This window comes from Netta rufina (genome assembly GCF_964035555.1).
Source record: "Netta rufina genome assembly, chromosome: 6".
In the NCBI taxonomy this organism is placed as follows: domain Eukaryota; kingdom Metazoa; phylum Chordata; class Aves; order Anseriformes; family Anatidae; genus Netta; species Netta rufina.
The window spans coordinates 2797645-2816593 of record NC_140129.1 but is presented as its reverse complement, the minus strand read 5'-3'; the positions used below and the strand labels follow the sequence as shown (position 1 = coordinate 2816593).

Here is an 18949-nt window from a genome sequence, read left to right as displayed (position 1 = left end):
CCACGTAAGATCCTCCTATGTGAACTACTGATACATGGGGCTGGATGGGCAGAAAGTAAGGTGGATTGAAACCTACTAACTTCAGTTAGGTGGATTGAAACCTGAGCAGCTAGGCCCAGACAATGGTGATCAGTGGCACAAAGTCTGGTTGGAGGCAAGTAACTCGTGGTGTCAGTACTGGGTCCAGTCCTGTTTAACATCTTTATTAATGATCTGGATGATGGGGCAGAATGCACCCTGAGAAAGTTTACAGATGACACAAAAGTGGGAGGAGCGACTGATGGCATTGTGCAGCCCTCCACAGGGACCTCAACAGGCCAGATAAATAAGCCATGAAATTTAACAGGAATCCTGCAGTCAGGGAGGAACAGCCCTGGGCACCAACACACACTGGGAGCCACCCAACTGGAAAACACCTTTGCAGAAACGGAGATGAGGTCCTGGTGGCCACCAGGCTGAACATGTGCCAGCAGCATCCCCTTTCTGCAAAGGCAGCTCACTAATGGTATCCTGGGCTGCATGAGGCACAGTACTGCCAGCAGGTCAAGGGAGGCAATCCTACCCTTCCCTTTCTTGGAGATGCTCAAAAAGCCAGCTACACACAATCCTGGGATGGATCTCCAGGTGGCCCTGCTTGAGCTGGGGGGAGGGAGGGGGTTGGACCAGATGACCTCCAGAGATCTCTTCCAAACGCAACCATTCTGTGAAGAAATGAAAACAGAACTTTTGAAAAAAGGAAAAGTTTATTACTTTTTTAATATAAAAAGGTCATGAACTGCATTGAAATACGTCTTCAGTCATCTTAAAATGATCACCATCGCTCATGATGATGAGTTACTCACCACTCGTTTACAATTCATAATCTCCAGTAATATGGCAGGAAGCAAGACGGGCTAAAAATTTTCTACGATGTATGTATTTACATTCAACAGAAGTTATGTATGCACATTAATATTTTTAAAATAAATCCAACATGCTGATCCAAACAAACTGATTCAAGGCATATTTTGAATTTACATGAAGTACAAACTTCAAAACGTAAGTTTCTTGGATAAGTCCAATTTATTTTTATTTTTTAAATTTAAAGATAAGTTAGCTCCAAAAGTAGTAAGAAATGTAAACATCAGATAACATGATAAAAACTTTAAGGAATAATAACTTTTTCATAAAGTGCTGGCATATGCTTTCAGCTTTATTTTCAGATGCTAAAAAACAGAACACTAGTACAAAGACTTTCACAGGCTTCCCAGCTGTAATTTCAGAGCAGTAATAATTCTGGAGACTTAAAATGCAACACCTTTCTACCTTTATCCATTACAGCTTTTTTACATTTTATTCTTTATCTTCAGTGAATGTTAACTTCTAAACATGTCTGCATAAAATAGTTTAAAAATAAGGACTTTGAAAAGTAAGTTTATGAAGTACCTGAACACAATCCAACTACCTCCAGCAAACTCATTTTATAATTATATATTATCATTATCACTGTAAATAAAATACATAGAGGAGAGTCAGTGCAGTTCATTTATACGCCTAAGCATCTGAGCTTTATCCATGCTATAATTTCATTTCACTTGAGATTAAGTCTCAGATTTTTTTAAGTTTTTATTTCTTTTACTTCTGCAAATATAAGATAAATACATCTCAGCTGACTTCACTTGTCAACAGAAATGTCACCCAAGATAACAGACAACAGTCCTGAACTTCCCCCATGAAACCTTGCATTAAAATCTTTGTAAAAAAAATTAAAAAAAATAAAAAATTCTTTCTTTCATGAAGATAAAATAAAAAACCTCAATCTGCCTAGCTATTGTCAGATCTACAGGCACACTTGAAAAGATCATCAGATTGTGATATTTTATTATACAAAACAAACAAAATCAAAAGAGTACTAAGTCTAAGCTCTGAGGAGTAGAAAATCCCCAAATTACTTTGAAGTGCTATTTACTTTCCAAATATTTATAGGTGTTTTAATACATTACCTACACAAACAGACTTCCAGCCTCAGTGTTATGATTAGGATCTTATCTTGTCAGTATTTCAATGGTAGATTATTAGTTTCAGGCTGTTGAGACATGACTGTTACTTGCTCTAAGCTGAAATTTGACACAGGCACTATTTCTCAGAGACTAGTACCAGGAATTAGAAGGGATGTAACTTAAACACAAACCCACTAAACAAAGCAAATTTAAAGGCTTAAAAACAAGTATTGGATAGTTTGTCTTTAAATATTAACACACTGCAGTCCATTTCTGAGAGAGGGCAAGAAGCTAAGTTATTGTGAATAACAGTAATTGATAGAAAAATACACTGCCCATCTACACTAAAAGGGCATAATAAAAGTTTTAAAGGTTTTTGAAAGTTTTTACTGGCAAAAATAGTTATTTTCAGATCATTCAGTTATTAATTTTAACTATGAAGGGGCTTTTTGTCATTTGGTGTTTGCTCATTTTAAGATGAGGAATAGATCAACGCAGGCGGACAACTCTATTCCAGAGGTTTTATGGAAGCAAACTAGCAAGTGTATCAAATATTCACAACAGCATGGGAATCTCACCCTCTTCAAATACAACTCACTGGTAAGAGCCAGATCATTAGGCACAAGGACTGACAATCTACCCATTTTCTGTTCAAGCATTACAGAGATCCAACACAGGAGAAATCAGGCAGAATATGCATTATAATCCCTAGGCAGACCAGATTTATATGACAGAAACATTTCCTGAACTACTAATGATCCCAGAGAGAAAGCAGTATTCCAAATGGCCCCAACAGACCTATCACAGCCCAAATAAGCCTATTAAAACAGCTGGATTCACTTTCCGTGCTTAGATCAAGTTCTTAAGGCTAGTCATAAAAATGTACATGTTATTCAGCCACTGTTTGGCAAAGCTTGAGGTTTAGACAAAAACTCTGAAAATTAGTTTAAATAAACTCTTTTTCCTGGTTTTAATCTGGCATCATTTTTGGATTAAAACTTGAAAAGTGCAAAAATACTTAATTATACCTTCTTCAAAAAATAATTCATTTTATTGGTGCTACAACCCCGATTTCTCAGGAGTGAAATCCATTGCCAGCAACGGATAGAAAAGGAAGTACCAGCATAAAAGAATCAAAGTGCATTTCCAGTATACCAACACTGCACAAATTGGCAAGCCATAATCTTATATTCACCACTGGAAAAGATTATATTAAATTCCTTTTTGTGAAAAAAGTCTACATCACATATTAACATACAAAGTCTGTCATGAAGTCTGGGGGATACTGCAATGAATCATCAAACCGGAAACGTTTGGAGACAGTACTGCTGTCCTCTGGAATGTTTTCTTTGTCTTCCTTGTTGCTACAAGTACCGTTACAACTGGATTTTACATTCCGCTCTTCTGAGCATTTTGTTATATGTCCTGGCATCAGAGAAGGGCAGCAAGTTTCTTCAGGGCTGTGCAAGAGTATGAACTCCCCTTGCTGCAACCAGAAATGGGAGAGACAGGCCTCTGCTGTGGGTCTTTCCCTTTGAAAAAGAAGTATCAAAAGTTGCTTAAGTTAATTTCAGAAACACTACAAATGGAATGAAAATATTTCTGCTTAATATTTCTCTGCATACATCAGAATTGACAGTATTCCTTGACCCTGTCCAGACGTGAATTTATACAGCGTGCCGATTTCCTCAAAGTAAGAACTTCATGGATATCATTTTCCTTCATAATCCCCTCCTATCAAAGGACCTTTGTCCCAACCAGACAGGGGCACTCCTGCTTGCTTGCAGGCTTTCTGATAGTAACTACTGTATCACCACAAGTGACAATACACAGCAATATACATGTAAATGATGATTCCTGATGATGCTTATTAGAACACAGCTAGCTGACTTTATAAAACATTATCCTCCAGTACAAACACCTTTTGGGTCTTTTTTAGTGCATTTTGCTATTGCAACGGTTAAAAAAAATCCATATTTAACACTACACAGCAAGCACAGACATAGTTGATCCCTATAATTTTTACAATTTTGTCAAAGTTCAGCTACTTCGAAAGGCCTTGATTAGACTCTAAACACCCAAAGAAAGCTAATTTATAGAATTATGTATTAGAAGCAAAGAAAAGTTTGTGCTTTTGATTGTGATTTTTTTTGACAAGACTGAACATGCAAAGCACTATGCATATATACACACAGGTACGTGTTCCTGAAGAATATATGCTCAGTCACAACACAGACAAGTTTTTCTATAAGACGTAGCAAAAGGTAAGTCAGGAAACATGAATGCATGCATCAGAAAGATGACATTTTCTCTCTCCAAATTGTGTAATGGAAGGTTAAATTGTAGACAAGAATCTGATCTTTCCAGAATACATTTCATAAAATTCATTAATAATCTGTCCTCTGAATGAAATACACAAAGTCAAAATATGAAAAATTGAGCAAACTCAAAGCATAACCCTGACTACAATAACAGCTAGTGAACCAAAGATCCTTCTCATACATGAGAAAGCAGAAACCCACACTTTAAAATATCTAGCTGATAATACCAGTGCATTGTGAAACGTCTAACTGATCACATCAATGATACTAAACTCCCAAATTAACATTCACGTTTTCTATGTGCTCGCAGACATAAAAGGTAAGATTCTTGTCCTGCAGAATTTGTTACTTACTCTGGATTTTTTATGAGAAGTTTTTGGATAAAGTCTTTGGCAGGCTGTGAAATTGATGAAAATGTTTCTTCTGAATAATCCACGTTAACTTGAGATATATTAAGGTAAGTTTCTTGATTGTCAGCTCCCACAAACGGAGATTCTTGTGTAAGCAGCATGTACGAAATTACACCTATGTTCCTGAGGTAAGAACACAATGTAAAATTCTATGAGGATACCTAAGCAATACAGCATCCACTTCCCTCCCCCCCCCCCCCATTTGTTGTGCTGCAGATCAAACTTCTTGATGTGTGCCACACTCAAAGAATTAAAACCAGGATGTGATCTCTAAGTTCTATGCGATTGAAACACGGATGCATGTACACACACAAGAAACTGCACTTCAAATCTCCAGGAAGGGAGAGGGTTTTTTTTTTGTTTTGTTTTGTTTTTAATTGCTATTGCTTACTTTCAATAAACCTTTCTTTTCCTGCCATGGAGACTATTATGAAAAGGAAAAATACAACTTTTACACAGACTGTTCTTTGAGATATGGCAGTTCTGGAAGACAGGACTGAAGAACAATAACAAAAAAAAAAAAAAAACACCTTTCTAATTTGCATGTAAATAAAAGACAACCCTTCTTTCACAATAATTCCAAAAGAAGTATCAAAGATGGAGAATTTGTCCACCTGTCTATACAATCAGGACCTGATTTGTGCTACAGCATCCTCTTGCTGAGATTTTTTTCCCTAAGCACACAAATGCGAGTACTACACATCATACAATTTATTATAGTATCTTGGAGGGTTTTTTTGGATGCACAGAAAAAATGGTTTTCTGATCAAAGTGTCAAACCTTAGTACACATTACAGTGTGGAAGTATGTAGCTGCAGTGTTCAGGATTCTGAGTAGAATGCCAATAGTTAATTCTTGTGTCTTCCCACAAGAGTAGGCAAATAAGTTGTAAAAAAAAAAATAAATCATGAACAGATTTAATTACTGTTATGAGTTGAGAATTTCAATGGAGTAACTAGATCATAGCAACTTTTAAAACTGAAATTCAATTATATAGATGCACAATCTATATAATTATATAAAAAATATATATAATTATATATAAAAATATATAGAACATGGGAACGTTACATTTTCAAGGAAGCATCTCAAAGCTAGCCTTTACCCTAATATGGTTCATTAAATTAAAGCTGTAGATTAGTTTAAGATACTTAACTCATTTTTATGACATTCTGTAGAAACTGATACTCCTCTAAAGTAGAAAGTTAACATACTTAAAATTGCCATTATAAGATTATTTAATGATACAAAAGTGGTGAGGGAGGAGTGTCCCCAAGTAGGTAATAACCTGAAGCATTTTGTCCAATAGTAATTAATACCTCATGTATGCTGACAGTTGCTACTTCCTTAGATCAAAAAAGTACACTCTGTATGTTCAGAAGCCACTTCACTTCATAGTAGGTGTGCAACAGACCCTCATACAGTAATTCCTCAAAGCTCTAGTTTATATCCTAAGCACTCCTTCCTCTCCCAACTCTCCCCTCGTCTGTTCAGCCCATGCAATAGAACAGTATTCTTGTAAGCCAGATAAAACTGCAGCAGAGTCTGGATCTGGCACCCAGACGGTTAACTGGTCCTGCCTACCCCAATGAAATGAATTAACAAATACAACCTACCACATATCTGTAGCTGTGGTAATAGGATCGTAGTTTAAGATTTCTGGAGCTACAGAAAGGGATGAGAAAGAAAAAAAAGACAATTTAACAGGCACATTATCCAAGAGAACTTGAATCATACGGTACATTTCTGACAGCTTTTGGTAATCATTATTAAGAGATTAAGCATGTGGTTTTCAACTTTATTTTTTCAAAGGGTGGAAAAAAAGGCTATTCCAGTTATTCAGACACTGAAATATAACTGGTTCAGACTGAAATGGCATCATATTGGTTTGAGCCTATTCTGTCCCAGTCCCAAAATATTTCCAAATCAGATGTATGCACCTAAAAGATTTTGCTTATAGATTTTCAGGCACACAGCTTATTATAGGGAATGCATAAAGCCTCCAGCATATTAACACTGCAAAGCCAGGTGACCAAGCCAATTTTAGGGCCAGTAGCAGTAAGCATATGTTGGATAAGATACTATTCACCACAGATTCAAGTACTCTTAAAAACCACAAGTATAGGCAAAATTTTTAAGGACACCTGTCCCTCAGAAGGCCAAGTGTTAAAGGAGATTTTTCACTTTCCCAGGAATATTTTGATCTCATTATATCATCATACAGATGACAACACTCCGAATTCATAGAACAGGTCTTTGTGAGTGAATGCTAATGTTGTATTTCTACTCTAATACCAAGGATTTAATTTCCAAAAATTCCTGATAGCTTTATAGTCTGCAGCAACAGGTTGAATACTATGTAGCACAAAATACGGTGCCCTTTATAATATAAATTTGTTTTGCGTGCAAGTATTTGTTAACTTCTCTAAAAAAAAAGAGCATCTCAAAACAACATGTTGACTTGTCCTGTTGTTTGCTCTCCAGCAACAACTGATAAGTTGATAAGCATATTACATCAGCATTTTCTTCAAAACCACCCATCAGAAACAGTGAAGCGACTCTTCCTTACCTAGGTATTCTGTCGTTCCCATGATTTGCCGCAGTTCACTAGTACTCTCAATCTTCCGAGACATGCCAAAATCTACAATTTTCACATCACCAAGAGGATTGATGCTGCTCAGCAAAATATTTTGAGGCTAGAATAGAAAACATTTAATTCTCAATTCATAAAATATAATATTTAAAAAAAAAAAAAAAGCCATAATATACCAAATGACATCTCAGTTTATATTACTAAATTTTATTTAGGTTACTGAATTTTATTTTTTAAAAAAGTATTTAATCTCTAGTATACTGGTTTTTCTCATCTTTGCTATGTATTCAGCAAATGATTTTGATTATCACTATCAAACTGAAGACTGAGTACTTAAAAAAAAAAAAAAAAAGTCTGATGCAGCCTCACCTTTAAATCAAGATGAACAATATTGTTTTCATGCAAGCAGCAAAGTCCTTCAAGTATTTGCCTTATAAGTCTTATTATATCACTTTCACCAATTCTGTCATCCAGATCTGGGACACATAAGTTAAAGATTTCTCCTCCAGCAGCACTGAAACACATTCAGGAACACTAATGTGTTAAATTTGAAAATTTAAGCTTGGTTATGAAGTTTTATATATAGTATCTATTTATAAAATTAAATATATATTCATTTATCAGTAGCTATTTACTAAATATTCATCCTAGAGTCTGAGAATATTTTTTTTCTTCTTTGAACATATTAATCCCAAGACAAGTTATGTAAACACTTAGAAAAGGGGAAAAAATAAGACCTGGTGATGCTTTTTATTTCCTCATAGCTGGCAACAATAGTTCAGAGGGTAAAATTGAATGTTGTGGCTAAATTGCTCATAATTCCTTGGAAAATTCAATCTTCTATCTTGTCAGTGAGCCTGAAGATGCCTTGAGGGTGATCAGTTCTATCACCATTCCCTAATAGAAGACACCTTTACAAGTTAAACCTTAAAATTTTTCAATTGGTTCCATAAATAACTTGAAGCAATAAAACCAACCAGTATTCCTATTCTCTGATTTGGGGACTGAAAAGTCCAACACTGGTACAAACCACAATGCAATGAACAGAACAGACAGAGTTGCTGAAGAATATCTCTGGAATGAGAAGAAACTGCCTACTTGCTACCATAGGTACTAGAAGACCAGTAACTAGTAACTAGAAGACTAGAAATCAGTTCTGTCAGAGAGCTACAAAGAATAAAATCTAGCACACTGCAATACACAGCTGCCTGGTCAGCTGGTGAGCAGTATGTTCACAAACTCTTGTAGATATAGAATATGCTGAAATACTTAGCTCTGTCACTGTGATAGTTACCATTTCCACACTAGCAACAAGTATGAGATTGACAAGCTTCATTACATGCGTTTATTTATTTTACACAGCATCTCAACATGCCTTCCTCAAAGAAGGCTGTTGTTTACTTACAGAACCCTACCATTACTAAAGCATAAAAGAAACATGGAAATAACCTTGGGTAATCATCTTGAATGTGGTTTCTTAGTTGCACTCTACATGTTGCCACAGTGTCAGCTGTTTCCTTTCAAGCTGGGTATGAAATCATTGTTCAGCCTGCTCTAACCGCCTGAAGTTTCTCTCTCAAGAACAAAGGGTTACCTCAAAACTACAGCTCAGTAAGCCTGAATTCCATCATTAGCAATATAATAGCCTATAAAGAGATAAGATAATGGACAATGTGGATAAACAGTTACTAACCTGCTGAAGCTATGGGAGGTGTCAATAACACCTCACTGCCTTTATGACAAAATGTAGCTATGAGATTTCAAATTTAGCAAAGATTTCAGCACTGTCTCCCATAGTATTCTTGTACCCAAGTTACAACATTATGGTCTGGACAGGTGGGCCAGATGGGTAAAGAGCTGAACAGTTCTGCTGAAAATGATTTGGGGGACATTAAAGACAGCAAGCCGAATGCGAGCAAAGGCCAACAGCACCTTGTCGTGTAATACCAGAAGCAGAGCAAGTAGGTTGACGCAAGTGACTCTACCTCCTGACTCTACTGCAGACCACAGTTAGAACACAACATCCTCTTTCTGGCTCCCCAGTTCAGGGAAGTCATTAAGCAAATGAGTTCGGCTGAGAGCCACCAACTGAGAAAGTGAGTAAAAGAGTACCAGATGAGCTGTAGCATACACAAATGTAAGGTATCTTCAGAAAAATAACATAATGCAATACTACATAATGCCAAACTTTGAACTGAAAGGTACAGCTCAGGAAGTTTTGACCGAGTTCTTTGAAGTAACTCTACTGCTGTGCAGCAGCAGGCCAAAAAAGCCAACATACCCTCAGTATCATCAGGAAGGCTGCTGAGAACAAAACAAAGCAGTGAAGATGCTTTGCCTTATTAAGAGCATTAATTGAATTCGTTTCTCTTTATTCAGAAAATGTGCACTTACACAATCCGATTCTTGCATCTTCCAAATAACCCTATCAATACAATCCAACATTAGTAAGGACCGTATGCAGCAGGAAAAATACAGTAAAATGGGAAATGCTTATTAACTACTCTATGAGGAAGGGACTGCAGAGTTCTAAAAATAATGAGAATATATCTATTCTGCTACAGAAGGACAATTTAGAAGTATTATCAGCCCTCTGCTTATTCCAACAGCACTAGGAACATTTACTACAAGTCTTCTGAACACTACTACAAAGCAGACCATTAGGATTAACACCACCGTAGTACAAGGAAGTTGTTTCGTGACAGGGCTCTAATATGCGAGACAGAGTTGGCTGAGCTAGGAAAATCAGTACAGCCTTTATGGGAACTCGTTATTGATAATAAGTTCAAAACTCGTCATCTGGACTTTGTCTTTACTTCTATATTACTATTTCAGGCCTCTCTCAAATAATGTGTTAGGGATCATTTAGTTTGAAGAAAAAAGGCATTTCTCTTTTCTTCTTTGAAAATAATCTAGCTAAATTTGAAAAATTAAAAGGAATTTATCACAGCGTGTGCAGATCACCATTTCTTCAAATACTTTATACGCAAAACTTAAATTCTACTTAGAGAAAGCCTTGCTGAGCTCATTTTACCAACAGCATTTTCGTTTCTTACACTCTGAACATTTACACATACATCAAATATGATGAATAATTCAAATTCAAACTAATTCCCACATTAGAAGACTAGTTTTCAGAGATTATGAGCAGCCACAAGGGCATCTAATAAAAGATGTGAATTTTGGAGGAAACAGCTACAGAAGCTAAACAGTTTTAAAGCAAGAAAAACACTAACTTTAGAAGTTCAAAATCTGCAAACGAATTGCAAATTTCAATCATCAAGAAGTATCACGTAGTAACTGCACTTTTTAGAGGATGGAATTGCCCAGCTTCTCTGAAATCTATGTACTTGCTATCAGCAAGTATTGTTTGCTTGCTTTTGTATGTTTTAGGTTGCATCAAAGCATTATGCACCTTCTATGGGATTCTCTCTGGTCAGCTCGACATGAGAGATTCTTTAAGAAAAAAAACACAACAATTAAAACAAACCCTAGCATATGTGTTCAGGTTTTATATTAGCCTGATCTGAAAATCGATCAAAGGATATACATAATTTTTTAATCCAACTAACACAAGAAATGAATTGCGCAAATTAAATGGTAAAGTTTTAATTAAAATTATCCTACTGAGTGAGACAGTATTTACAGGCACCAGAACTATTTCAATTTGAAATCAAGATTCAAAGTGTTTACGGAACTGAGTTATGCAGCGAGGAAGAGAAAATATATATATATATGTATTTTGATAGCAGTCCCTTAAAAATGCCTTTATCAGTCCACATTTTAAATTTTGAGTACAGAACTAGTATTGGTTTTAGTGTATTTTGTTTTATGCCTCTGTTCTACATTGTTTGACATAACCAATTAGCTACGGATGTAACAAAATACATGTACAAATTCAAAGGTTTAAATTACAGCAATGGATTCAACTCTTGAATTCACATGAAAATACCAAAGAAAGCCCATAGAGCTCAATAAAGTCAACAAAAAAACATAATGAAATATTAGCATAATGCATACAGTGTACTTGCTGTGAGTCTTCTGAGTGTTCAGACAACTCATGCAAAAAATATATTGATAGATTTGTAACGAGCAATGTGGGACATCTGACGAAGGCATACTTACTATTCCAACACTAGGATGATCTCATTTGCCGTTTCATAGACTTCATGGAGATTAACTATGCGAGGATTAGATTTCATTAATTCAAGCACAGCAATTTCATGGAGAATCTCTGCTTTGCAGTCTTGACCTCTTCTTCTTTTCTTTAAAAATTTAGCTGCATATTCTTGGCCTGTGGATTTAGCTATGCATTTTCTAACGACAGCACATCTTCCTCTACAAAATAAAAGGGAAAACATTAGGACTGAAGACATAAAAAGTAATTAGATTGGCATTAAAATCAAAAGCATGGAAACTTAAAAAAAAAAAAAAAAAAAAAAAAGTATCAGGAGAATGTTATGTTTGGCCTGTTCTTATACTACTGACTGTACACTTTTTTGGCCAGTGTAAGAGAAAGCACCGTGAAGCATTAGTGAGACCCAGTACTATTCCTCTTACACACAGCAGCTAGGTGTTAAATCAGGCTATTTGCCTACATGGACATTCTCACTGTAGGATCACAGAAACATGTAACAACTCAGGTTTGAAAAGAGGTCTGGAGGTCTCTAGCCCGACCTTCAGCTCAAGTCAGGGTGAGCAAGGAGATCATATTAGACTTGCCCAGGGCTTTGTTCAGGTTGCCAATATTGTTTAAAAAGCAAGTAAACAAACAAAATACACACACACACCCAACCACCCTGTAGCATCCACGGGATACAGTTAAAAAAACACCAATAACAAAACATAGCACCTAGAGAATATAGTAAAACAAGACTGTGAAAATTAGAGAAAGAACAAGGAGGGGGAGCATAAATCTAAGCTAGGGACAGGCAAAGCGCTTCAGCGAAGAAAATTTTAGAGGCATAAAAAAGAACCTCCCTTCACAAACCATGCAGTACTGCTGAAAATTCAGATCACTGCACTAAGCTTAGAAACAACAGAAAAACAGCCGCTACTTAGCATTCCCTTTTTCAATTACAAGTGTGCTGCTTTATTTCCTAGCCAACTGTTTAGGTATGGAAACAAAAATGTATTTTGGAAAAGATATGTTTTTAAAAGAAAACCACATAGTGTAGTTGAAACACCAAGCTGACCTTTTAAAAAAATTAGGGGAAAAAATGCAGTTTTTAAGCCAAGTTATCAAATCCTGAAAAAACAGCTTTATAATCACAAGTTTTGCATTCCCAGAAATGCCTAGTTGCATACTTGCAAAGTGTTCTCAAGTTATACCAGAAACATTATTAAAACATAACAAAAAAACCCACAACACTTGAAGGGCTAAAAGAAATCGTGTAGTGTTCTAAAAACAGTTATAAAACTGTTTGCAAAAGAAGAGACCTACTCTTATGACTTTGAACAAACAGTGCCTTTCCATGTGTATTTTTGTTGTTACCACAGCACACTAAGAACAAACTTGATGAAGAGGCTCAGTACTAGCTATATGACATCCACTTTTTCAACTATTCCAGCTTCTTCAGTAGGGAAGACTACACTGTCCTGCAGGCTTAGCCTTTCTTCTGGTGAAAAAACAAACAAACAAACAAAAAAAAAACAACAACAACCACAGAACAATGCTTAAAAGCGACATATCTAAAATTAAAGGCACATTTAGGTGTATTTTTAGAAAAAAAGTCTAGACTTAAAAAAAAAAAAAAGGTACTAGTATCTTTCATGATGAAACTGACTTTCACTGGTAAATAACCATGTTAAATAGTTTGTACACATCAGACTGAATCATAAAACATGCAACGCTGACCTTTACTTATACTGTTATCACATACTTAGAAATGAATTCAACAAAACAGCTTCTCTGTCATCATTTAATTCTAAACCAATTAGATTTGTCTTTATTTAAACCAGTAAACTCAGAAAGCCAAGAGTACAAAACAAACAAACAAAAAAAAGGTGTGAAAGTTATTTACAAACTGATACATGCACACTCTTCATTTCAGCAACTATTTGTAAGCATGAAACAGCCAAGTACTTTCCCAACCATCAAACCAGCTTATTATTGCAGAGCATTTGAAGTTATTGAGCTCAATTTCGTAATATACTGAAGTTTGAAGATACTCCCCCACAGCTTACATTCTTGTTTTAACATCGCATTACCCCATCGACCACAAGAGTTTCTCTAAAATTAAAAAAGAGAAACTGGCTGAATTTCATGAGAATAGGAAGACCTTCCCTGATAGTTTTTAAACATCTTCCTTCTAGCAGCTGTGGGTACATCAACTTTGAGGGGTCAGTGATATCCCCATAAAAGCTATGGATGTAAGAATTTCTGCTTGTTAATAACTGGCACACTACCATATCGTATAAACATGTAAAGTTTAAAAGTGAGAGAATGGGGCTAAAAATCAACTACACCTTTTTAAGAAGCATCAACCAAAAAACACACAGTGTCTTAGAAACAAATTCTTAGAGTCTGGTAAATATTATTAGTATTTATCTTTAGCATACAGAAACATTTTTCATTAAAGCACTGAGTTTGCCATAGGACTCCCTCTTCAATATAACTTCTTTTTCTACTGGCTGTTAATCTTTCCTTTGTGAATGGATTCTATGATTGCTTTGCCTTGCTTGGACTCTCATCTCTGCTTCAATCTGTACAGATCTCAGCTATTTCATCACCGATTCCGTGTCCTTTACCTCAAACCATTTTCAGTTGGCATCATCTTCAACCCTTACTTTACTCCTGGACTTCGTATGACCAGACTTTGTTGCCATGCCCCAGCACATGGGATAAGCTTGCTTAAAGGCAGGATATATAGGTATATAAACAACTCATTCAAGTACCCCCCTCCTTTTTTTTTTCCTGATCAATAAGGACTTGGAAAAATAAAACTACACTTATAAAAGCATCTGCAGATAACCTAATATACATACACATCTTCGAAACTGTATTTTCGCTAGTATAAGAATTTATGGAAACTGCATAGAAATCAACATTCTGGTTGAAGTTATGAAGTTGCTGTATTACTCAGTGTCTTGAAATATGGTGAGTCTTGACAACAGCTATCTCCCAAATGAGCAATAAAAAAAAAGAATCGTTGAAACTCGGAAACTCTCATATGAGGTAGTACCTCATCTTAGCAGAACAGCTGTAGCTTGAAGAAACAAGTCTAGCCAAGTTCTCTTCACAAAATTGTTTGAGTAGTGGAATTTCCCCAGAAATAAGAAAAAAAAGTAGATCTGAAGCACTGCACTGAAGCGAGCACAGTGGTTCCCCCTCCTTGTTGCCTGCAAAGCAAATGCTTGAACACAGCACTAAACAGCCCAGTTTTACAAGATAAAATGAATTTCAGGTTATTTTCATATCTCATGTTACAAACCACAGAAATTCAACTACTTCAAAAGAAGCCAAGCCATCCACTCCGGGGACAGAGCTACTATAACCCACCAAACAGAACCTGCCTGCTTCATGAGTCGATGCCTTAAATACCAAAGGACCTACAAGATAAGGGTGTGGGAGGAAGAAATGGGACTTGGAAGACTTAAGCAGGGAAGAACAAAAGAACCATTTACTAAGTAGCCTGAAAAGGAAAAGAAAATTACAAGTGAAAACAAAAGCACATTACATATTTTACAGAAGCTACATAGAAAGGTGGATTTTACACACAGGAAGTGTTGCAAACACTTTAAAGATATTAAAAGAAAGGGCGCACACAAACTGTTAAGCCAGAAAAAGAAAATTTGTTTGAAAAGATACTACCCTGCTTCTGTTGCTTTGCATTTTGGCGCTAATTTTATTATGTCTGTTTTTGCATGTACAGGAAGTATCAAAGACTGAGTTTGGGAATCCATGAAAAAACTGCTTTTGTTTGCTTTAGACATTGTCTCACAGATATGCATGATCTGAAAATGCACGATTTTAAGAATACTGGAGTTTTAGGGGATAGTGCATATGACTGCTTCTATAGAGCCTGAAATTCAAAACGGGTGCTCACAAAGTGGTAAGAATAAAGGAAGGTTAAGGGCTGCAAGGTCTACTTTATTATAAAAGAGTACCAGATAAAGCACATGCAAGAAAAAAAACAAAAAACAAACACAATAAAACAATAAAGGTGAAAGCAGTTACAAAGTCTCAGCTAAGAGGCTCTTCCACGTGCCCAAGTTGGAGGTACAAAGGATCACTATGTGGCCCAGGAATGCCTTAGTTAAAACTGACCCGTGCCACTTTCATTCAAGGAAGTTGGAAGTATGACCATGCTTCCATGTTTGCAGGCCTTTATAACCAATTCCCTGAATATTTTCAAGGTATGAATTAACCCGCTGATTTTAAATAAGCATTAACTCAGATGTCTGTAACAGAATCACAAATACCAAGGTTTTAGTTTCATTTACTATTTTACTACTGCAAACACGAACAATGGAAACAGACTACAAAACTACTCTCAAACAGCAGCCAGTTAGCAACCTGGCCATAAAGGGGAAAGAAAGAAGGTCTTGGTTTTCTGGATTAAAAAAAAACAATACTCAGACAAACAGCCAGAAGCACCAACTCAGAATTCCCATTTTTGGCTTGCAGTATTACCTTATGTTATCTCTTCTTGAGTTTATATCCCCGTAATGTGGCGCGGCACTGGACAGGGGAAAGGAAAGAAACCTTTTCCTGCTCCCTAAAGAACCTATCAGGCACTGAAAAGAAGGGGAAAAAGAAGGGGAAGGTGGGTGCATAATTTATTCCCTATCTACAACCATAGGCTTTCTTTCTGGCAAACTTTTATCATTGCACAAAGAATTTTCCTACAGCAGAAATTCCTGTTACTAAAATAAAATAAATAGGAACAGCCTTACCTTCCCAGCTCTTTTGACTCCAGCATGTAAAAGTTGTAGAAATTGTCCGTCCTGATCTGTGTCTGCAGAGACATGGCTAACAAGCCGGAAAGGCTCTTGTTCTCCAGCTTTCTCCTGGACATGGTTAGGAACAGGTCTCTCTCCCCTACCAGTCACCTGTTAAAGCAAAATAATTAAGTTATGGAAATCCCACAATAACAGTGCAAGCAAGTAGATATTGGGGCTTAGGTCTATCAGAATACAGTGATCTGAAGTTTAATAGCGACCAGAATACTACACATTTAATCACTCTAAATATAAAACCATAAGGAAATATTAGTCAAGAGAATCAAGTGATGCTAAGAACATTAATTCAAAGATAAACTTTAAAAAAAAGCCCTTTTAACATTTGAGACAAAATTTTCCTCCCCTCCCAAGCAGATCCATAAAATATTAGAGATAACCATAAATTCTAATAAGAATATTAGTAACTATTTAAACTATTCATGATTTATACTTTTTTTGTAGCTTTATGAAAACAAGCTTTAACTATTTTGGATTCCTGCTAAGTTCCAGCAGTTCCCTGAAGCTTCCACTGGCATCCCTGACTGCCTTAACCAAAACTCTATCCTATTTGCTGTCTACAGCACAGCAGGAGTAGTTTAGCACAAGAAAAATAAGTTTTCTTCTGGTGGAAAGCTTCAGACTTTTTATTAAACCTTACATATAGCTAATTTTATTTTCACACCGGATTAATTGTCAGAAATCATGATGAAGGGTCACCTTTCACGCAAATTCTGATAATTCAGAACCAAATGATGTAGTAATCACAAGTAAGTTACCTTAATAAAACAGAAGAACTGCACATTATGAAAATACAACTACCACATTAGTTCTACTACTGACAAGAAAAAAGCAAGTTGATAATAAGCTAAAAATATGGGATTTTGGCATTCACATTTACAGGCCTGAAGCATCTCTTCAGGTGTGCCGTAAGAGCAAAGCAGAAGAAGGATACTGAAGGATAACAGCATTCCTAATTGACAGTTTATTTCAAGGTAAAGAGGTTTCCTTTGTTATTAAAGAAAAAAAAAAAAAAAAAAAAAAAGAGGCACATTACAGTGCAGATACAGTTAACAAACATTAAAAAACCTTTCAGTTTTCAGATGAAAGCAGTGTACTATCAAAAACTTCTGGGGGAGCACTCGAACTAACAATGTTTCAAATGCACTCCAGCTCCCATCTAACAGTGCTCAAATCCACAGTTCTTGGAACGTGATTATTCACATTGGAACTATTTTGGATTTAAACCATGATTCATGCTTTAGCAGGGGACAGGGACCTACACCGTTCAAAAATATTTTTAAGTCGAATTTGATAAGCATGATTTAAGAATTTATTGAGGGGTCACAATACAGTCTAACATGCATGTCTTTGAATCAGCTTTTTGGAACAAACACGCATTTCTTTCTCCCCAGTTCTAGGGCAGTTTATCATTTAATCTACCGATTCAGGGGGTTGAAATTTTGTAACACTCTCCTTTGAGGTGTACTCACTAAATACTGATCAACAGCTAAAGTTACCTTGCTACTGCAGGACTTGAGCTCAAACATTTCTATTACGTGCGAACAAACCGATTAGGAGCTTGCTGTTATTACATCTAATAAGCAAGGTTTCATCATGTTGTTACTCTCAAAGTTTTATGATCAAGGTGAACTTTTGCCTTATGCTGAATTAGCTTTGTTTCTCCGGTAAGAAGTCGCATCTCTCCTCAGCTTGGCGTCACGGAGAAAACCGAAGAGCACATCCGCAACCGGCAGCAACCCACAACGAGGCACCGCGACCCGACTTTTTAAACCCCCCTTGGCTCCGACAAACCAAAAGCCACACCGGCACTACCGATGCAGCGCACCAGACCCCTCGGCAGCCGCGGCTGGAGGCAGGAAGGCGGCCGCGAGGCGCAAGACCCCCGGAGCAGGCGGCTGCAGGTGGGCGGCAGGGCGCTACGTGTCACCGCCCGGCCCTCGCTCCCCTCAGCGCAACACGGCCGGGCCCCGGGCTCGCCGCCTCCGTGCCCGCCACCCTGTGGCACCCCCGTGGCCTGAGGCGGACACGGGCCGGCGCCCCGCTCGCCCCCACCCCATCCCACCCCCCCCTCACCTCACCTCACGCCCGGCGAGCCCCTCACAGGCCGGCGGCCGCCCCCGCGCCGCGCGCCCCCGCCAACCGCCGCGCCCGCCCGGCCGGCGTTTGAAAAGCGCAGCCCGGCAGAGCTGGCGGCCCCGGCGCCGCCCGCTCGCCCCGCCCACTCGCGGCGGCGGGCAGCCAATCCGAGCCCGCCGGGGCCGGCCGTCTCTGCGGCGATTGGTCAGGCGCCGCCCGCCCCAGGCCGGGCAGCGCCCCCGCCCGGCTGCCCTCGCGCCGCTGAGGCGGCCGGGCTGAGGCGGACTCAGCCCTCACAGGAGCGGCTCGGCCCCCCTGGCAGCGGGGGGACGCTGGGGAGGAGCTAAACCGCGTTAACTCCGGGCTTCAAAGGCCCGGTCTGAGCACAAAAAGTAGCCCTAAACGCGCTTCAGAAATAAACTGCAGTTAGAGCTCTGGAATAGCTGGCACTGGCTTGTCAAATCGCTTTCCTCGGAGAAGCAATCCAAGCAGCCGCCCCAGAAACGTGCAGACATCCGCTTTATAATAAATCTGCCGTGAAGGCAGTAATAGTACTGGAGCATAAGAATTTTTGAGCTATGAATTTAATTTTAGCAGTGCACCATC

The 18949-nt window shown here is 37.8% G+C and overlaps 1 protein-coding gene across 1 annotated transcript; it reads right to left on the bottom strand.

Annotated features, from left to right (window-relative positions):
* Window positions 1-786: 786 nt before the first annotated feature.
* Window positions 787-18422, bottom strand: STK17B (serine/threonine kinase 17b). Its single transcript, XM_084288927.1, has 8 exons — window positions 18346-18422; window positions 16202-16357; window positions 11429-11641; window positions 7673-7817; window positions 7280-7406; window positions 6327-6375; window positions 4654-4833; window positions 787-3511 (listed from the first exon to the last, which is right to left on the bottom strand). The coding sequence occupies exons 2-8, from the start codon at window positions 16321-16323 to the stop codon at window positions 3229-3231; spliced, it is 1119 nt and encodes a 372-aa protein (XP_084145053.1). The 5' UTR covers window positions 16324-16357; window positions 18346-18422; the 3' UTR covers window positions 787-3228.
* Between the last annotated feature and the right edge of the window lie 527 nt (window positions 18423-18949).

Coding starts and splice junctions, on each gene's coding strand:
- STK17B (XM_084288927.1), bottom strand. CDS start 16,323: ATGTCCAGGAGAAAGCTGGAGAACAAGAGCCTTTCCGGCTTGTTAGCC. Junction 4,834..6,326: donor ACCACAGCTACAGATATGTG/GTAGGTTGTATT, acceptor TTCTTACCTCAG/GAACATAGGTGTAATTTCGT. Junction 3,512..4,653: donor CTTCTCATAAAAAATCCAGA/GTAAGTAACAAA, acceptor TCTTTTTCAAAG/GGAAAGACCCACAGCAGAGG.